Source organism: Dryobates pubescens, chromosome 23 (genome assembly GCF_014839835.1).
Source record: "Dryobates pubescens isolate bDryPub1 chromosome 23, bDryPub1.pri, whole genome shotgun sequence".
NCBI lineage: Eukaryota > Metazoa > Chordata > Aves > Piciformes > Picidae > Dryobates > Dryobates pubescens.
In genome coordinates this window covers 222,417-243,261 of record NC_071634.1, presented here as the reverse complement: position 1 = coordinate 243,261, position 20,845 = coordinate 222,417, and the positions used below count along the sequence as shown (strand labels likewise).

The 20,845-nt window shown below is 47.6% G+C and overlaps 1 protein-coding gene across 1 annotated transcript; it reads left to right on the top strand.

The window, feature by feature from the left end:
* Window positions 1-6,565: 6,565 nt before the first annotated feature.
* LOC104304646 (bile acid receptor-like) lies at window positions 6,566-20,834 on the top strand. Its single transcript, XM_054172062.1, is given in 12 exon segments — window positions 6,566-6,671; window positions 6,989-7,075; window positions 15,355-15,630; window positions 16,337-16,477; window positions 17,628-17,771; window positions 17,865-17,965; window positions 18,063-18,162; window positions 19,001-19,129; window positions 19,648-19,764; window positions 20,006-20,119; window positions 20,298-20,506; window positions 20,574-20,834. Coding segments are annotated over 12 exon segments (1,743 nt in total). The 5' UTR covers window positions 6,566-6,607.
* The last annotated feature ends 11 nt before the right edge of the window (window positions 20,835-20,845 follow it).

Genomic DNA, 20,845 nt, shown 5'->3' with positions numbered 1-20,845 from the left:
TGTAAGGTACTTCAGCAGTTCCTTCCCCCAGCACTTGTCCCACACCCTGGCCCTGTACAGGGTTTTGCTCTCTGGCTGGGGTAAGGAGTTCAGTTTGTCTTCCTCTAATTGACTCAACATTGTTTACCTCTCCAAAATGTTTTACACCATTGTGAGCCTCCAATCACAGCAGGTGAGCTGGCTCAGCTTCCCAGCAGTGACAGCCTCCCTAGCACCTCTGTCACCCTCCACACAAACACACTCACAACTGCTCTTGCTGCCCATCCAGCTACTGCTGCCTCTAAGGGACAGAGGGAGGCACCTGAGCTCCAGCACTTGGTGCTTGAACTTGGGCAAACTGCAGGACTTGGGAATGCAGCAGACTGGAGTCAGGCAATGCTACAGTCCAGACTGTGCTAACAGCTACTGTCCCCTAATTCTCTCTGCTGAAAAATCTGAGCCAGGTGCTGTAAGGAGTTCAGTTTGTCTCCTTCTGACTGCCTCAGCATTGTTCACCTCCCCAAAATGTTTCACACTGTGGTCTCAGAGGACCACAAGCCCTGTGCTGACACTGGATCCCCCTGTAACCAGGACTCACATCCTCACTGTTTGCCTTCACACCATTATCTCTAGGGGAATCTCTTATCTACAAGACCACAAACTCCTTGCTGATAGCCAGTGGATGCTGGGATTCACTGGGACAAGTCTTGGTGGACCTCCTCATGGACCGGACTCTCAAAAGGTGACTGACACAGCAGTTTCCCAAGGCATCTGTCACACCATTACCACAAGTTCTGTGGCAATAGCAGCTGATAACCAGACAAGGCCACAAGTTCTGCTCTCAGGAGCGTTACCATGAGACCAAGACTGGCGTAGGTGACCAGTGCTGACAGCAGTCAAATGTGCCCAGCTGAATGGGTCAGAGTGATGGCCTGTGGAGTTGGGAAAGGTATAAAACCCCAGAGGCAACAGGGAGAGTTCAAAGCTTCCACTTATCAAGCAGCAAGGCCTCATCCGGATCCAAAGACTCCAACAATTCAGCCTTTGCTGCTATAAGCTTCCCCACCCATTAAGACCTTCAGGATCAGCTGGATCCATGGTGGTAATTCTTTTTGCTTAGTTCTTCCTCCTTTTCTATATTTCCAACTTTTCCTCCTGTAAAACAAATTCAAGTGTTTTTCCCAAACCAACTACTCACTTCCTTCTTGGTTTGATTTGGGGGATCCATAAAAGAACCACACCTGCTGCAAAAGTGGACTGAGAGAGCTGGGATCAAAAGCTGAACACTCCTTTTAGTGCACTCAGAAGCAGCAGACAATGAGGAGCATTACTGTTCAGGAAAGTGTTCTGCAGTGGGCTTCAGCAGATGTAGAGGTATCAGTGAGTAAAAAAGATGCAAAATGAGGGAGCTGAAAAGGTGACTTAAAGCCTATCAGGCTGAACACCCCCAGCTCCCTCAGCCTGTCCTCATAGAGAGCTGCTTGAACCCCATATCATTTCCATGGCCTTCCTCTGAACCTGCTATGTCAGGTCCATGTCCTTCCTGTATTGAGGGCTCCAGACCTGCACACAGCACTGCAGGTGAGGTCTCAGCAGAGCAGAGCAAAGTGGCAGAATTACCTCTCTGGCTCTGCTGGCAATGCTGCTTTGGATGCAGCCCAGGCTGCCATTGGCCTTCTGTGCTGCAAGCTCACACTGCCTGCTCATGTCCAGCTTCTCATCCATCAGCACCCCCAAGTCCTTTTCCTCAGGGCTGCTTTCTATCCCCTCCTCCCCCAGCCTGTATTGACAGTGAGGATTGTTCCAGCCTCATGTTTCAGCTAGGACTGCACAGCTTGCTACACTCGAGGGGTTTGGCTATTGGAATTAATTTTTCACTGTAAAGCCTTGCTGGTGACACTCAAGTGAAAAGGTAACTTTGCTGACATGACCTCAAGTGCTTACCAGGTTTTCTGGGCTGTGCAGCTCATGTATGGTGGAAGCACAGCGAGTGATGAGCGACTTGAACATGGCACTCATGATAATCCCTTCCACACTCTGGGCTGTAGATTTATTGTCCACTGTGCTGAAGTTATTCCCACATCCAGCCTTGTCTGTAGAGTACAAGCAAGCCCCCTTGTTAGAATGGTCTAGAAATGATGGCTTAAAGACACATGTAAAGGGATTCAGATACAAGAGAAAAAGGCAAGTATCACAGTACATTAAATTTTGGAAGGGACCTGCACAGATCATCCAGTCCAACCCCTCTGCCAAAAGCAGGATCACCCAGGGCAGTCTGCACAGGAATGCATCCAGACAGGGCTGGAAAGTCTCCAGAGAAGGAGACTCCACAACCTCTCTGGGCAGCCTGCTCCAGGCATCTGTCACCCTCACTGGAAAGAAGTTTCTCCTCATGTTGAGCTGAAACCTTTTCTGTTCAAGTTTGTCTCCACTGGTCCTTGGCTTATTGCTGTACACCACCCACAAGAGCTTGCCCCCCTCCACTTGCTCCCCAGCCCTCAGCTGTTGATAGACATTGATCAGATCCCTCTCAGCCTTCTCCTCTCCAGATTAAACAGCCCTGGGGCTCTCAGTCTCCCTTCACAGGGGAGATGCTCAAGTCCTCTAATCATCTTTGTGGCTCTCCCTTGGACTCTCTGCAGCAGGTCTCTCTCTCTCTGGAACTGGGGAGCCCCAAACTGGACACAGTATTGCAGGAATGAAAGCAGAAGGGAAGGGTGAAATAAATAAGGATGAAATCTTTCTAGAAACAGTTGTAGTAACCAACCAACCACAACAAAAACCCAAAACAACAAAAAAAACCCCACAAACAACAAAACAAAAGGACTGAAAAGACCAGGACCACTCTGGATCCCTTTTATCCACATCCCTCACTTAGAGATGCCCAGTACAAGGCATAAAATTTGAACAGTACCTCCAGCTTTTCTATCAACTGTTCCGAAGTGTTGCAGCCACTGTTCTGAGGGCAGCTGCTGGATGCCTGCAGAGTGCAGGATTCTTTAGCTGACCAATTCCTTAGCACACTGCCTAGAGCAAAACAATCACATTCCATGGGTGCTAAGAACAAGATCCTCACCTTGGCACCCTGGGATTGGAACATGCTGCAAAAGCCACCTCCTTGACATGCTGCCACCTCTCACTGGGAACAGATTTTAGCTTAGATGTGTGGTTGAGGTTTACTGGTTATAGGATTGATAACAGAGAGTATAAAACACAGCCACTCTGAGCTATAGTCACTTGGGTTAGGGTCCTAGGTTAGGGACAGCTTGGGGGGGTTAGGGCTGCTAGGGACTTCTGCTTCTGTTAGTTAGCTACTCCTGGCTTGGGCTTTGGTGTTGGGATGCTGCTGGGGATATGCTCAGGACTTCTGTTAGCTGCCTTGTCTGTTAAGGGCTTCCAGGACTTCAGCTGTAAGTGGGACTCTTAGAATCTGTACTGCTGGGGATTCTACAGTGCAGCAATAAAGGATTTCTGGGAGGACTTCTGAGATTCAGACAGACGGATGTTGGTCTCTTCTCCCAGGCAAGCAGTACCAGAACAAGAGGACACAGTCTCAGGCTCAGGCTGCGCCAGGGGAGGTTCAGGCTGGATGTTAGAAAAAAGTTCTATACAGAAAGAGTGATTGCACATTGGAATGGGCTGCCTGGGGAGGTGGTGGAGTCGCCATCACTGGAGGTTTTTAGGAGAAGTCTTGACAGGGTGCTTGGTGCCGTGGGTTAGTTGTTTGGGTGGTGTTGGATTGGTTGATGGGTTGGACGCGATGATCTTGAAGGTCTCTTCCAACCTGGTTTATTCTATGTATTCTATGTATTCTCTGCCCTCTGCATTTCTCATTGCTATACAGCAACAGGGCTCCTTCCTTCATTCCTCACCCGATGGCCCCCGAATTGGGTAGAAGAACTACACTAAGGGACAAGAGATGTTTGATTAAGCATGAAAAAGAAATCTTCTGAACTACAGGAATGCTAGTTTTGCAGGGTGCACAAGGAGAGCAAGCTTCCAGAAAGAGTCGTCAAAGGACGAGAGGTTTCTACAAACAACAAGCAACAGCCCAGGTTAGGTGAGAGAAAAGACTTTCAAAAGCTGCAGGAGCTGCCATGCTCCAAAGCCCCAGACAGTCAACAATTGATGAATTCTTCCTCTGGGCATCTTATTCACAACAGTTTGCTTTTTGATCTTTTCTCCGAGATGGCTGGGATCAGAGGTAGGCTATTAGACCAGACAGGCTCCTGGAGTGCTTCAGGGGCACTCTGTAAACAGCTGCTGCTAAGTTCACAGAGTCAGAGAACCTATTAAGATCCTTGAGTGCAACCATTCATTTGGACAAACCATTGAGCCAGACCATGCAGAAATGATTGGTCCTTCTAATAGCACCTGAGATAATTTTTTTTAACTTAAAAAAGAAAGCAGGTTTACCTACAGATGAACACACCTGCACAAGCAGTTGGAACTGCAGGCTTCTGCATCTCTGTGGTCCTCTTCTTGTCTATTCACAGTCACGGACTGCATCAGGATGGAAGGGACCCTCAAAGATCATCTTGTCCAAACCCCCTGCAGCCAGCAGGGACACCTCCAACTATAGCAGGCTGCCCAGGGCCACATTGAGTTTGATCTTGAATGACTTCAGGGACAGGGCCTCAACCACAGCCCTAGGCAGCCTGTTGCAGTATTTTACCACTCTCTCTCTAAAGAACTTCAGAACTTCTTATGTCCAACCTAAATCTCTCCTCCTCGGGTTTCAAACCATTGCTCCTCGTCTTATCACTCCAAGTCCTTCTAAACAGTCCTTCCCCAGCCTTCCTGTAGGTGCCCTTTAGACACTGAAATGTCTCCCTGGAGCCACCTGCTCTCCAGGCTGAATGTCCCCAATTCTCTCAGCCTATCCCCATATAGAGATGGTCCAGCCCTATGACCACCCTCGTGGCACTCCTCTGGACCCACTCCATGTCTGCCTTGTTCTGGGAGGCCCAGAACTGGACACAGTACTCCAGGTGAGGTCTTCTCATATGACAATGCTGCAAATCAACAGTGCAGTTGTGTGCAGAGGGTGGGGAACTGGCAGACAGGCTACAGGGTGGGCATAAGCTCTGTTTCAAACTAGCAGCCAGGCACAAGTGGAGTCCCTCAGGGATAAATATTGGGCCCAAGCCTGTTTTATATCTTCACGAGTGATCTGGATATTGGGGTCAAGAGCACCCTGATGAAGTTTGCAGGTATTCAGTCTGTTCCTGCTATTTGCTGCCTTACCTAGGGTAGCACTGAGGGGTTTAATGCTCAATTTTATCTCCATCTCTAATAAACCCAGGCTTAAAAAGGCCATGCCTGGAGTACTGTGTCCAGTTCTGGACTCCTGGACATCTGGATCTGGAGGTGCTGGAAGGTGTCCAGAGAAGAGCCATAAGGATGAGTAGAGGGCTGGAGCTGCTCTGTGGTGGAGACTGAGAGAGCTGGGGTTGTGCAGTCTGGAGAGGAGAAGGCTCCAAGGAGACCTTCTTGTGGCCTTCCAGTATCTGGAGTGGGCTATAGGAAAGCTGGGAAGGGACTTTTTAGGGTGTCAGGGAGTGATAGGACTGGGGGGAATGGAGCAAAACTAGAAATGGGTAGATTCAGATTGGATGTGAGGAAGAAGTTCTTCCCCATTAGGGTAGTGAGACACTGCAAGAGGTTGCCCAGGGAGGTGGTGGAAGCCTCATCCCTGGAGGTTTTGAAGACCACGCTGGATGTGGCTGTGAGCAACCTGCTCTAGTGCGAGGTGCACACCTTCGATGCTTGCCTAGACAATAGTTGATGTGTATTGGGCAGAGCCACTGGGTAACGACTCTTGGGAAGGTGCAAAGATAACATTGCTCACTGGACCACAGCTGGCCTCACAACAATGGACTGAGGCCACCCTTGGGAATATGCATAAGACAAGACCCATCAGGCACCCCGGAAAGGGAGGATGGTGGGACAATGGATTCACCACCTGGCCCCTGATTTCCTGAGAGACAATACTTGGACACATACCTAAGGACTAAAAAACTGTATAAAAGACTTGAGCAACCACTGGCTCAGAAGAAGAAAAACACAGAACCAAAAACACAGAAGAAAAACACAGAACCAAAACCACAGATGAAGAAAAACACAGGAGAAGGACAATGCTGCTGAGAAGGAAAACGGAGAGAATACCAGGAAAGGAAAAATGACAGAGACATTATCATGGAGCCTGGAACCCTCTCTCTGTGCCCTAAGTTCCGCCTGCTGCAACTCATGGAGCTGAAGAGACTGCCCAGAGGACCACAGCCAAAGCCTCAGCACCCTTTCTCTACAGACCCAACATCTCCTGCAGCACCTTTCCTCCACAGACTCAAACTGTCTTGGGGGGGGTAAGGGGTGTGGTAAAATAATTCCTTTCCTCTTCTCTCTCTTCTCTCCCTATTTTCTCTCTCTCTCTCTTCCCTTCTGATCCATCCACTTTATTTATGTAATCAATAGTCTAGCTGTTGATATTTTGGCCTTGTTTGTGCCTCTAATTTCACAACAGGGGAATATTCAAAAGAACTGAGTCTCTTTTCCTCTCCAGACTGAGACCTTCTTAAACCTCAGTCATACAACAAAGTGACCACAACAGTGCAGCTGGGAACAGAACATGGCTAACACGTTTATCACTGTCCCTGATGGGTATTGTCTTCCTGAGCCCATACAGTACTATGGTGAGTAAAGCAAAATTTCATATTGTGAAGAGTACAGTAGAATGGACAGCTGTGGGAATTCCCATCATTTTCTTCATTTGTCTTTACAAGCACCCACACAACACTGCCCAAAGTGTGACCAGGCCATTTTTACTACATCTAAGATTCTACTTAAAAACATATCAGGTATATTATTTTACAAGAAAACATCAGACTTCCCTTCTGAAAATGTGTTCCTCTATTATTTATGATTAAATATTCAGTCTGTAAAACACTGTAAAACTTTCAAGTAGCTGATGTCAGGTTTTTACTTAATTTTCAATTTCTTGTGTATGTAGATGTTTTACCAGAGCACATCAACTATCAGCTGCAAGACACCGATTTTCAGACTGCACCTTCCTGCCAATACTCCATAGTTCAGATCCCTCCTCTGTGGATAGCTAGGGACCGGCGACCGGAAGATTTCGTGCTGGACAGAAAGATAAGGTTTTTCTAATAGCATATGGTACCCAAGCCATGATGTAAGCAGACGGATGTGACATTGTAACCCCAGGGTTATAAAAGGTGATAACAACCAGTAATAAACGCCATTTGCCATCCACCACATTGGTGTCAGTGTGCTGATGGTCTGAGTAGCCTGGGTCTGGCTGCCGTACCCCGCCACCCCCCCCCCCCGGACCAGGTCGTCTTGCCTACCACAAGCAATTAGCTTGAAAAAGGCAACAAGTGGCGCCGAAACCCGGGAAAATGCTTGGATTCGAGAGGAGAAGTCCACTGCTGCAGGGGGGATGCCCCCAGGACCAGCAAGGAATTGAGGATATAAGTTCTCAAGGACCAACAGAGGGAGGGGAACCCCTGTGATGGTCGCCTTGCGAAGAGTCAAATTCCCTGGAACCAACGAGAATGGAGACCCTTCTGCAGGTTGTATCAGAATTGCACAGGCAGTGGGGTATTGATTGTAAATCTAAAGATTTTACTCTTGCTGTGGCGAGACTTTTACAACTTGGGGTCATTGACCAGCCGGTGGATATTCTCCACCCGCAGGTGTGGGAGAAGTACACTAAAGCGCTTGCCAAGGAGACAAAGTTTTCAAGATGTGGGAAAAATCTTAAGTCATGGGGGAGGGTTGAGCAGGCTTTACAGAAAGCCATGCAAAAACAGGAAACCTGGAAAGCAGCAAGGGAGTATTTGAGGGCTACCCCAAAGGTGGGAGTCGGGGCAGCTACGCAGACTCAGAGCCTCCCAGATGGAGACGATTCTGCAGAGTTCGAACAACTGCAGGAAAGTGGCACACCCCCTTCATCCCCAAAACACCCACCTCCTCTGTCCCCAAGCGCCAGCCCTTTTAAGGACAAACAGGGGCACGCCCTGCCTTCCTGGGGTGAGTTAGTGGAGGAAGCTAGAAGCGCTGAAGCTGGGGCGAGGCCACCGCCTTATGCACCCGGAGATGGCACTGACAGACAAAGGGAAGGGCAGGGCGAGGATGCCTGGAGCGAGAAAAGAGAAGAGGCGTTACAGCTAACAAGCGCGCACAAGAGGGAGGGGGAGGAGAACGAGAAGGGGGAAAGTGGTGGGGGTGAGCCAAAATGGGGGGAGTGGCCTGTCTGCAGGAGAAGTGGGTGGAACCGGGGCGTGAACGAGGGGTGGAAAGCCAACACTCCGCCAAGCGGGAGGCGGGGCAAGCCAAGAGGGAAGGACCGACCCGCTTGCAAGGGGTGTGGGTGGGACCAGAGCCCAAACAGGAGGCAGGATGGCCCAAGGGGGAGGGAACAGCCCACCCACAAGGGAATTAGGTGGGGCTGGAGCACAACTAAATGGCACAGAGACCCGGAAGCAACTAGTCAGTCAAGTTCTGACTCTGGATCAGATACCAGCGGTAGCAAGCGGGGCTGAAGCATAACTAGTCAGTCGAGCTCTGGCTCGTGGAAAGTATCAGACATCAGCTGGTACCAGTGGTACTCATCAGAGTATAGTTCAGAAGAGGAGGAAACAGAGATAGGCAGAGTGAAAAAACAAAACATCCCCATCCATAACGAGGAAAAACTTCCCCTCACTGATTGGAGAAAAATAAAGATGACATGTGCTGACTGGACTCCCGCTGATAACCTAGCATTCCCGGTCTGGGTGGTAGACGGGGGTCAAAGGGTCTACTCACCAGTAAATCCCAAGGATGTGCAGGCGATTGTTAAAGCAATTGCAGACAAAGGGATTAATTCTGCCATGGTGTCCACTCTCATAGATGGAGTTTTTTGGGGGAGATGACATGCTTCCATTTGATATAAAGCAAGCCTGCAGAATGATTTTTGATGGGGCAGGGATGATCATTTTTAAACAAGAGTGGGAGGATAACTGTGCAAGGCAGCTAGCCAGAATAACTGGGCCAGACCACCCGCTCCACGGTTCTAACCTGCAGCAACTAATGGGTACAGATCCAACAATGGTTACCCCCCAGGCACAGGCTCAAGGCCTGTGAGCCCCTGAAGTTATGGCAACTACCAGTACAGCTAGAGAAGCTATTTGCACAGTCTCTATGGCCATTGCCAAGCCATCGCCATGGTCCCCAATAAGGCAGGAGGAAAGTGAGAGCTTCACGCGGTTTGTGGATCGCCTCCATGCAGCTATCGATTCCTCAGACCTGCCCGCAGAGGCCAAAGGCCCGCTCATAGCAGAATGCATACGCCAGCAGAGCACCTCAGTAACCAGAGAAATCTTACGATCACTGCCAGCAGGGGAGACCCTTGCAGACATGATTAAGCATGTTGTAAAAGAAGAACATTTGGCCCCGATCCAGGCGGCAATGGCCGCAATGGCCAATGTAATGGCATGTTTTAAATGCGGCCAGACAGGCCATGTTGTGACAAACTGCCCTCAGCCAGAGGACCCATCAATGTTACCCCCCCCACCACGCAGAAACCAGTTCAGGGGACCATGTTGGACCTGCAGAAAGAAGGGACATTTTGCTAAAGAGTGTAGATCCAAGGTTCAGGGAAATGGGAGGGGGAGGGGGTATCTGGGCCGCACACAGCCCCCTCCCACTTGGAATATGGGGCGGCCCAACTATGCCAACCCTGGACAGGGCAAGGCATTTACAAACCCGTTGCCCCCGAGGGAAACAGACAGCTATATGGCCCAACCAATAGCCCAGCCGATGGCCCAACTGGCAGCCCAGACAAACCTGCCTACATTTCAGGGACAGCAGGAACCACCCCTTGGTGGCGAGACCCCAGGGTGGTCCTGGCAGTAAAATGCAACAGTCCACCAGTAGTGTGGGGAACTTGCTCCCTCTACAACGTCCCACATGACATCACCATTAGTGTTCCCTTTCTGATTGATACTGGAGCAGATATTACAGTCATCCCTGAAGCGAATTGGCCCCCACATTGGAAATTGGAAAAAGCCCCCATGGTGGGTGGAGTTGGGGGAGTATCCCGAGCCTGGAAGAGCACCCAATTGGTAGCAATTACACTCCACACTGAAAAGGGACCGGAGAAAACCATCACCCTTTTTCCATATGTCCTGTTGTGTGCCATTCCCCTGCTGGGGAGGGACGCTCTAGCTTTGCTAAAGGTCAAGGTGGCAAATTTATCATAGGGGCCACTGCTGTGTACCCACTCCTACCAATCAGATTGACGTGGAAATCGTCCAACCCAGTGTGGGTCGAGCAGTGGCCCCTATCCAAGCCTCAAATGGATGCTCTTCTTGAGATAATTGACCATGAGTTACAACAAGGTCACATAGAGCCTTCCACCAGCCCATGGAACACCCCAGTTTTTGTAATACCCAAACGATCTGGCGAGGGTTTTCACCTCCTTCATGACCTGCGTGAGGTAAATAAGAGAATCCAACCAATGGGACCTGTTCAAACACTGTTGCCTATGAACTCTATGATCCCAGAAGGACAACTTGTGCTGTTTGTTGATATTAAGGACTGTTTCTTTTCAATACCCCTGCATGAGGAGGACAGGGAGCGGTTTGCTTTTTCTGTCATGTTCCCAAACAGCCAGTGTCCCAACCTACACTTCCAGTGGAAAGTGCTGCCTCAAGAAATGGTCAACTCGCCCACCATCTGCCAGATCACAGTGGATCAGGCGTTGGCACCGGTCCGGAGCAGTGATCCAACTGCGACCATCATTCAATATATGGATGACATTCTGATCGCTGCACCGTCAGGAAGCCAGGTAGACCTGCTGGTGTCAACAGTCTCAGAGACTCTCAAAGCAAATGGGTTTGAAATCGCGAGTGCAAAAATCAAAAAGAGGGCCATGTGTGAGCTTTTTTGGGGGTGGGAATCACAAGCTCTCACGTAACCCCCCCCAAGTAAAAATCTGTCGGGACATCAAAACACTCCATGATGCACAACAGCTACTGGGATCCTTGCAGTGGCTCCGTAACATTGTCCTGATCCCTCCTGAAACCATGGCCCCCCCTGTATGATCTTCTAAAAACAAAGAACCCATGGGAACAAAAAACCCTGACAATGGAAGCAATGACCTCCCTTGACTTCATCGAGCAACAGGTATCATCATGCACACTAGCCAGGTGGAACCCGGACGCACCACTCGATCTGTCTGTATATTTCACAGAGGGTGGGGGAGTAGGGGCACTAGCCCAAGGCCCGCCCGATAAAGCTCAACCAATACAGTGGATAGTCCTGGGAAAACCGTCACGTGCATTCTCTCCAGGAGTCGAGTGCCTCGGTAACCTCATCATGAAAGGCAGAAAACTTGCCCTGAGACATCTAGGCATTGAACCCACCAGGATATATCTACCCTTCCGCAAACAGCTCCCAACACAATCAGTGGCGATGTCAGAGTACCTAGCCATAGCCCTTGTCAGATTTGGTGGAGAAGTCCAGTACGCTGCAAAGCCCCCGTGGACTCAAATGCTAGCAGTGGTCGACATCGACCTCCCACAGAAGGTCATGGACCGACCCCAACCGGGAGCAACAGTCTTCACAGATGCATCTTCAACAACCTCAACTGCAGCAGCAGTATGGCAGTCAGGTGAGGAGTGGCACTGCACCAAAATGACTGACTGTGCCCTTTCAGTCCAACAGCTAGAAGCGATGGCTGTAGTACTAGCCTGCGGACTGTTCCCAACAGAACACCTCAACATAGTTACTGATTCAATGTTTGTGGCCAAACCCTGCTTAGCCATGTCAGGCCCTGGCGTGCCAACATCTACAGCAGCCCTGATGCTGGAAGAAGCACTCTTTTCTAGAAAAGGTACCATATCAGTCATCCATGTCAACAGCCGCAACCCAATTAAAGGATTCTTCCAAACAGGTAATGACAAAGCAGATGCCGCTGCAAAAGGAGTGTGGACACTCAGAGATGCCTGTCAGCTACACGAGTCTCTCCACATTGGAGCTAAAGCACTAGCAAAGAGATGTGGGATCTCAGCCACTGATGCCAAACACGTGGTGGCTACATATCCCCATTGTCAGAAAGCACCACTGTGGTCCAGCAGAGTCAACCCCAGAGGTCTTAAAGCCTCGGAGCTATGGCAGCCGGACTTCACACTTTGTCAGCTGCTGAAACCTTGAGCATGGCTAGCAGTCACTGTAGACACTTACAGCAGAGTGATCGTAGCTACCCAGCATCTTAAGACAGATTCCAAAGCAACCATCCAACATTGGCTGACAGCTGTGGCATGGCTTGGTGTCCCTAAACAGATCAAAACAGACAACGGCCCAAATTTTGTGTCCAAATCAGTCCAGGGCATTTGCTCTGAATGGGGCATCACCCTCACACATGGCATCCCATATAACAGCACAGGACAGGCCATAGTGGAACGAGCAAATCAGACCTTAAAATCCAAATTGGAGGTATTAGCCAAATCAGAAGGCTTTGTCAATGCCATTCCCTCAGGAGACCAGGCACACCTCTTGGCAACTGCTTTGCTAGCACTGAACCAATTTCCCAGACAGGAGAAGGTGAATAGCCCTGCCCAAAAACATTGGGCTACTCGAGCAATGGAAGAGGGTCCATCAGTTACAGTTAGGAATGAGCTGGGAGAATGAGAACAGGGGTGGAAACTAGTCCTGACAGGGCGAGGGTATGCCACAGTCAAAAAAGATGGGAGAGTTAAATGGTGTCCACTTAAGTCTATCAAACCAGATCTTCAGAATAAAACTAATGAAAACTGTGAGTTTCTGTTCACAGGATCGGATCATCGGACGCCCCCGTGACCCGCGTATCCCGCTGCCAGGAGAGCCCGACGAGCCAGCAGATACACCATCCAAGCCTGGGAGACCAACACTTGCAGAACCCAGACAACAGCAGAATAACCATTGCAAAACAGGGTTGCGATGCCTTTGTGTGATCTTGATTCTAGCACCTATTGCTGTAGGGCAGGTGGAATCAGATTACCGCAGTCACCAGGCCCATCAACCATTTAAATGGATACTGTCTTGAGGGGATCGATCGGTCGTGAGAACCATAATAACGGTGGGGGCTCCTAGCTTTATGGTTACACTATGTGAGCTAGTTAACGCAAAGGGAGCATGTGACAGAGAATCACCATCGTTTTACATGTGTCCTAGCTCCAACCCTGGAAAACCATATTGTAATCAGCCAGGACACTATTTTTGTGCATACTGGGGTTGTGAGACAATTGCCCCCACATGGATTACAGAGCCCCTCGACCCTTATTTAAACGTAGCTCAGTATCCCGTTGGATGTAGACCACAAGTGGAGCAAGCTTTTGATGAACAGGGAAGATTTCACACTGCAGTGTGGGATTGTAAGACATGGAGCTTGAATGTCATCCAATATCAGAACCCTAGTTGGCTTGTAGGGAGAAGTTGGGGATTTCTGTATGTTGAAACAGGGAAGGACAGAGGTGGATTGATTACTATTAAGAAGGAGCCAACTGAAAATGATCCTGTGCCAGTAGGTCCTAACCAAGTTTTGACGGTAGAATCTAAGAGTAACACCAAAAGCCTAACCATAAGCACCCCAGACCACGTAAGAGATACAACAGTAGTTCCAACTGTCCCAGCCTTGGACGAGAGCTTTGGGGAGGAATCTTTGTGGAAATTAATACAGGTTAGTTATTTCGTGTTAAATGGATCAAACCCAAATCTTACAGAACATTGTTGGCTGTGCTATGGGATAAGGCCACCTTTTTATGAAGCCGTGGGAATAGCAACACCTGTCCGGTACGCGGACGATATCAACCCGGCGCAATGTAAATGGAAGATAGAGAGGCAAGGAATAACGTTAACGCATATGAGAGGGAGAGGGGTATGTGTAGGTAAGGTTCCTGAGAAGAGAAAACTCTGTATAAATGATGGAAGGGGTTCTGATAAGCTCAGAAGACCTGCAAAATGGTTATTACCAGCTGAAAACACTAAGTGGGTCTGTTCCATTGTGGGAGTTACACCTTGTTTAGCCTTAGATTATTTTGATGAAACTTTAGAATTTTGTGTACAAGTAGCAGTAGTTCCCAAAATTTTTTATCACTCTGAAGAGTCTATCTATGATATGCAAGCTGTTTTGGACCACCACCTGTCTAGAGGAGAACCCTTTACCGCACTAACAATAGCAATGTTAATAGCTCTAGGGGGAACAGGAGTAGCCACTGGAGTAACCTCGTTGGTACAGCAAAGAATTTCATGCTCTTAGAGCGGCAGTAGATGAAGATTTGGCTAGAATTCAACAATCGATAAGTGCCCTTGAAAAGTCCTTGAGATCGATGTCGGAAGTAGTTTTACAGAACAGCAGAGGATTGGATCTCATGTATTTACAACGAGGGGGAGTGTGTGCTGCATTAGGAGAGGAGTGCTGTGTGTATGCAGATCACACTGGAGTTGCTAGAGATTCCATGTCCAAACTCAGAGATGGTTTAGAAAAGAGGAAGAAAGACAGGGAGGCCCAACAAGGGTGGTTTGAATCATGGTTTAATCATTCTCTGTGGTTAACCACCCTGGTATCTACCCTTGCAGGGCCAATTGTAATGATCATGATGGCATTGATTTTTGGACTTTGTATATTGAACAGGCTTGTGTCTTTTGTCAAGAGCTGTTTGGAGAAGGTCAACATTATGTTAGTAGAAACTCACCATTTGTTGTAGAAAAGCACTGATTAGCACTTTTTAGCTATTTTTAGCTATGCACTGTTGTAGAAGAGCACTGGTTAGCACTTTTTAGCTATTTTTAGCTATGCACTGAACACTACTAGCCTAGTGTGCCTTATATTTCTTGTGTGAAATTATATTTTTATGACTTTTTATATTTTCTTTTAGTCCCTTTTATTTAGGCATAGAGTGTTTTATATTTTTTATGTAGATTTAGGACATATATTTTTTAAGACTATGATAAGGTACTAACACTGGAAGGATCTAACACTGGAATAGAGCTTTTAGGATTGTTATATTTCTTTTTTACTAATTTAGTTAAGCATAAGGAGGGGGGAAATTTGGATAGCTAGGGACTGGCGACCGGAAGATTTCGTGCTGGACGGAAAGATAAGGTTTTTCTAATAGCCTATGGTACCCAGGCCATGATGTAAGCAGACGGATGTGACATTGTAACCCCAGGGTTATAAAAGGTGATAACAACCAGTAATAAACGCCATTTGCCATGCACCACATTGGTGTCAGTGTGCTGATGGTCTGAGCAGCCTGGGTCTGGCTGCCGTACCCCGCCCCCCGGACCAGGTTGTCTTGCCTACCACAAGCAATTAGCTTGAAAAAGGCAACACTCCTCCAGTATTAGAGTCACAACCTCCTCAGTCCCAGTACAGCACCTATGGCCTGGACTCTCACTACAGTGATAGGCAGTCTATCAGCAGCTGTGAATTGAGCAAACCCCCTCTCATGGCTCCCCACATTGATGATGCTGGATACCAAGGATTAAACCGGCCACGATTAAGCCACTCCTCTTTGAGACTGAGGGGGCAGGAGGAGCTGTGTGTCGTGTGTGATGACAAGGCCTCAGGCTATCACTACAATGCACTGACCTGTGAAGGCTGCAAAGGTAAGAGGAGAAGCTGAGCTGTATCTTACCCAGGACTGTGGCTGAATAGCTATGATTTAAGCAAACAGATTTAATCACTCTAAGCTGACATTTCTACACAGGACTTTAATTTATCTAAGAAAGCCTTTACCCAGACTCACATTTTTATAACATTTTCTGAAGAAATGCTTTCCCAGCGTCTATTTAACACAGGTATTTCATGTATCTAATTTTTTCAATTATTATTCACAGGAACAGTGTCTATTTAAGCAAGTGCTGATTTTCCCATGACAATTTATTCTATATTTACTTCACTGTCATTAATTTTACTTACTAATAAAATAAAATAAAACCCACCTGGATATGTTCCTGTGTGACCTGCCCAGAGTGATCCTGCCCTGGCAGGCGGTTGGACTGGATGATCTTTTGAGGCCCCTTCCAACCCCTAACGTTCTGTGATTCTGAGAAGTAATAATTAATTGCCACTTATATTTTAACTTGCTATATGGGAGCTGCCTTGATTAGGTAAGGAAAAAGGTGATCAATATTTGGCAGAAAGCAAAAGATGTAACTGTTGTGAAAAACAACATTTAAAATTAAGCTAATGTTTACATTGTAAAAAACCAAAACAACTACCCAAAACCTCAAAAGACACTTTAATTCTTTAAACCATTATAATCTAGATCTCCCTAAATTGCCTCAGCCATAACTTCATCCTTCTCTGTAGGCTTCTTTGGCCGTAGTATAACCTAAAATGCAGCGTATTGGTGCAAGACCAGTGGCCACTGTGAGATGGACATGTACATGCGGAGGAAGTGTCAGGAATGCCGCCTGAAGAAGTGCAAAGCAGTGGGAATGCTCGCAGAACGTAAGTCCTCCCTCCATGCCAGCTACTTGACCTTTTCCAAGGTCAACCCCTCAGTGGTATTGATCTAAACTTCAATTAGCTACAGGAATATTTAACTGTACATTCGCTCTGCATATTTGGTATTTGCATGAATATTAGCATTAGCTTTTGCTGGTTCGTTAAATCTGTTTTCATTTCAATCTATGGGTCTCCTCTCCTTTTCCCAGTCTTCCTTCCCAACTGGGAAGGGGTCATTGGATAATAGAACAATAGTTTAGGCCCAGATATGGGGTAAACATAGACAAGTCTGTAGCACTTGTAGCAGCTTCATCTGCAAAGCCCACCAATGTTTGGGAAGTATTTTCTGAAGTTAAGAGAACTGCTATTCAAAGACATTACAAGAAAACAAAAGAAACTACTAAAAAGAGACAGCATTATGTCCTGAACTTTGACAGGATGGCAGTAAGCATATCAGATGTGCTTTTGGGTTTAGAAAATAATAATAATTGATTGTACAGTGTTGTTATGAGGATAGGCTGAGGTAGCTGGGGTTGTTCAGCCCAGAGAAGACTCCAGGGGGACCTTAGAGCTACCTTCCAATGCCTGAAGGGGTCCTACAGGAAGGCTGCAGAGAGACTTTTCATAATGAGGAATCTAGCAATAGGACAAGGGGGAATGGTTTGAAGCTGAGGGAGAGTGGGTTTAGACTGGATCTTAAGAAGTTCTTCAGTACAAGGCGGTGAGACTCTAGAAAAGGTTGTCCAGGGAAGCTGTGGATCCTTCCTTTCTGGGGGACTTCAAGGCCAGATTGGGTAAGACCTTCAACAGACACATGGAGTTCAGAGATGTGTCTGCCCGTGGTGAGGAGATTGGAGTAGATGATCTCCAAGGTCCCTTCCAACTTAAGCCATTCTATAATGCATGAAAAATTCTCATAGCTGTATCTTAGAGCCACAAGCTCAACGTAAGACTGCAAGACCCAGGTTGTTGGTGGATACTGAGCACTAACATCCCTAATAAATAACACATTGCCATATTGTCCAGTAAGCATAGTTCCTTCTAGGTTATGGCTCCGGTGATGAAAGGTTTGTGTTATACGAAATAATAAAAGTGTTTATCTCCAATTGTATATATTTGGAAATACCTTGATACACACTGCTGTGCTTTGCAGATTTGCTGACTGAAAGACAATGCAAGTCAAAGCGACTGAGGAGGAATTTCAAAGAGCAGAGCAGTTTTCTTTGCAATGTTAAACTGGAAGACGAGGGACTGAACAGTAAGCACGTGTCACCTACAACAAGATCTGCAAAAGAAGGGAAGTTTTTCTATTTAAAATATTTCTATTTTAATCTTTCACATGCACACACAAGTTATTGTCATTTGATTGGTTTATTTTTCTAACAGATCTTAGAGAAGATGGAACTTACTCCAGGGGAACATCAGCTTCTTGACCACGTTGTGGCAGCACACCAAAAATACACATTTCCCCTTGAGGAAGCAAAGACGTTTGTACATATACAGAACAGATGGCCTGTATTGATCAGTTAGTATTATCCTAAGCATTTCACCTTGGTTATATCAGATGTCTAAATGCTCTTTCATGCAGCTACAAGAAACTGCAAATCCTGAGGCAAGTTTTCTCTGTCTCTCTGAGACAGCAGCTGTCCATATACAAGTGCTAGTGGATTTCACAAAAAGACTTCCAGGTAAGTATCTTCCTTTGGGAAACAGAACAGACTAGTGTGACTTTGTTTTAGAGGACGAATCTGATGGCATGAATCCAGGAAAAATACAGGCTTTAAGAAAACTCTCTCATTCAACTGATTATTTTTTCTGCCCTAACTATCAAGGTTACCATTCCCTTGTTATGAGGACAAGTTAGAAGCATTCACTTCAAAAGCTTGATATGAGATTTCTTTTCCATTTCTAACATGGAGTAGGGACATTTCTTTAAAGTACATGGACTTCAGAATACCATCTTGAGCGAATTACTTTCCCGACACATTCTCTGAAAGCCAGTTCAGTTTGCAATTTATCATGCTCATAAACCCCCAGAAGTTCCTTCAAAGGAAAAGGCAGCAAAGAAGGGACTAACCAGGTGCTCTTACTCCTATTTTCCTTAAAGAAGGGAACATGAAATTAAATTCACTACATTTTAATGTGCCAGTGATAGGATAAGAGGGAACAGACACAAACTGGAACACAGGAGCAATGTAGCAAATATAAAGCATTAGGATGTGATATAAAGAAGACATTAGGAAAGAATTTTGGATGAAGTCTTACCTAAACCCAAAATTTTTACTTTTACCTTCCTGTGAATCTTGTAACACTAGACACTGGCAACTGCACTTTTTTTTGGGTCTAACCTGCCAACTAGCAAGAAAGATCCCTACGTACCAATAGTCTTTGGTACATATTTCTTTTAACTATGGCTTCTCCTTTCCAGTGAAGGCATTTGTTAAAAACAATTTTACCAATGAATGTTAGGGGGTTTAAAGGCAGCCACAGTATTCACTGATTCTTAACATGCATCTTTCCCTGCAGGATTTGAAAGTTTAGCTAGTGAAGATCAGATTGCACTGCTGAAAGGCTCGACAGTTGAGGCAATGTTTTTGCACTCTGCCCAAATATACAACCAAAGAATTCGTGAATGCCAGCCATCAACAAGTGAAAGTAAGTTTGACTAGCAAGCTTTCTGCTACTCTAAGTAGAAGACTAGCTTGGAACAACTTCCATGCACTTTAATTCACTTAACCTCAATTAATTTCCTACTCAAGCACAGTGGTACTGAGAATACTACCAGGAATTCCTATGTGCCTCCTATACACCACTTTTTCAAACACCCTACTACAAAAAAATAGTGTGCCTGCCTCCCAAATTAATTGGATCCCTGTTTTCTTTCCATTACTCCCAAGTGTGACATTTCTAAATGAACAAATGGTAAGGTGGAAAGATACCAATAGCTATTAATATAGCTAATTATATGTCATTAATATGACACGTGTTGCGTTAAGACACTCAAATAAGAATGCCACCAATGAAAGAGGTGCTGGATGCCAAAAAGAACAACTTTTTCCTGTTTGCACAGATCTGGTAAAAAAGTCATACATTTTTAGGTACATATTTGCAAAGGAGATGCAGACAAATACTTAAAGTCACATTGAGGTTGGCTGTCATTTATCTTGTTTCAGGTCCCGTAAGGCTTTCTGATTGTGGTACACGTTGTCATGTGCCAAACCTTGACAAGAACATTTATTCCACAGAAAGGTCTCACAATGAATACAGTCCAACTACCACTACTACCCCAGGTAACAGAGTTCTCAGAATCAAGCTACTTGGGAATGTTTTGTTTTGCTGGCCTTTGAACAGGCTTCCCAGGGCAGTGGTGGAGTCCCCCATTCCCAAAGTTGGGATGCAGAGGGACGTGGTTTAGTGGTGACCTGATAGCGCTGGGTTAATGGTCAGACTTGATCAGAAAGATCTCTTCTAACCAAAATTATTTGATGATTCTATGAAGTAACATTATGGTTATTTTCTTTCCTTTTTAAGGTGTAATGGAGGAGTTTCTTGCATCACTGTTTCACTTCTACAGAAGCATGGGGGAACTCCAAGTGACAGAGACCGACTATGCCCTCCTCGTAGCAACAGCCGTGTTTGTTTCAGGTAACCTGGGAGCTGACTCGCCCTCGGGCGCGCTCGCCCCAGGTGCTGTCCGTTTCCTCGCACCGCGCCCTCAGCTACGGCAGCGCCCTGCGCTACCTTCCGCGGCCCTTCGCGCTCCCGCACGCCACCCCTCCGCGGCCCGCCCCGTTGACCCCGCTCTCCCGCCGCGCCCCCGCAGCTCGCCCGCTCCTGAGCAGTAAGCGGCACGTAGAAGAGCTGCGAGAACCGCTGCCGGGCGTCCTGTACGAGCGCTCCAAGATCCACCATCCTGAAGACCCACAACGCTTCGCCCGCCTTATCGGGCACCTGACGGAGCCGCGTACCCACAGCCACGCGGAGATGCCGCTGACGTGGAGGACGAAGGACCCCCGCCTGACCCCCCTGCTTGTCGGGACCCGGGGCCCGCGCTGAGGGGGCCGTCGCACAGCCGCGCTCCCGCCCTACCGCTGCGCAGTCGGCGCGCGCCGCCTCCCCTCTCGTCTCGGGCGCGCGCCGCCTCCCCTCTCGTCTCGGGCGCGCGCCGCCTCCCCTCTCGTCTCGGGCGCGCGCCGCCTCCCCTCTCGTCTCGGGCGCGCGCCGCCTCCCCTCTCGTCTCGGGCGCGCGCCGCCTCCCCTCTCGTCTCGGGCGCGCGCCGCCTCCCCTCTCGTCTCGGGCGCGCGCTTCCGCCTCCCGCCTTTTTGTCTTCCCTCAGCAGCCGGCGAGTGCCGGCTCTAAGACCCTTTACT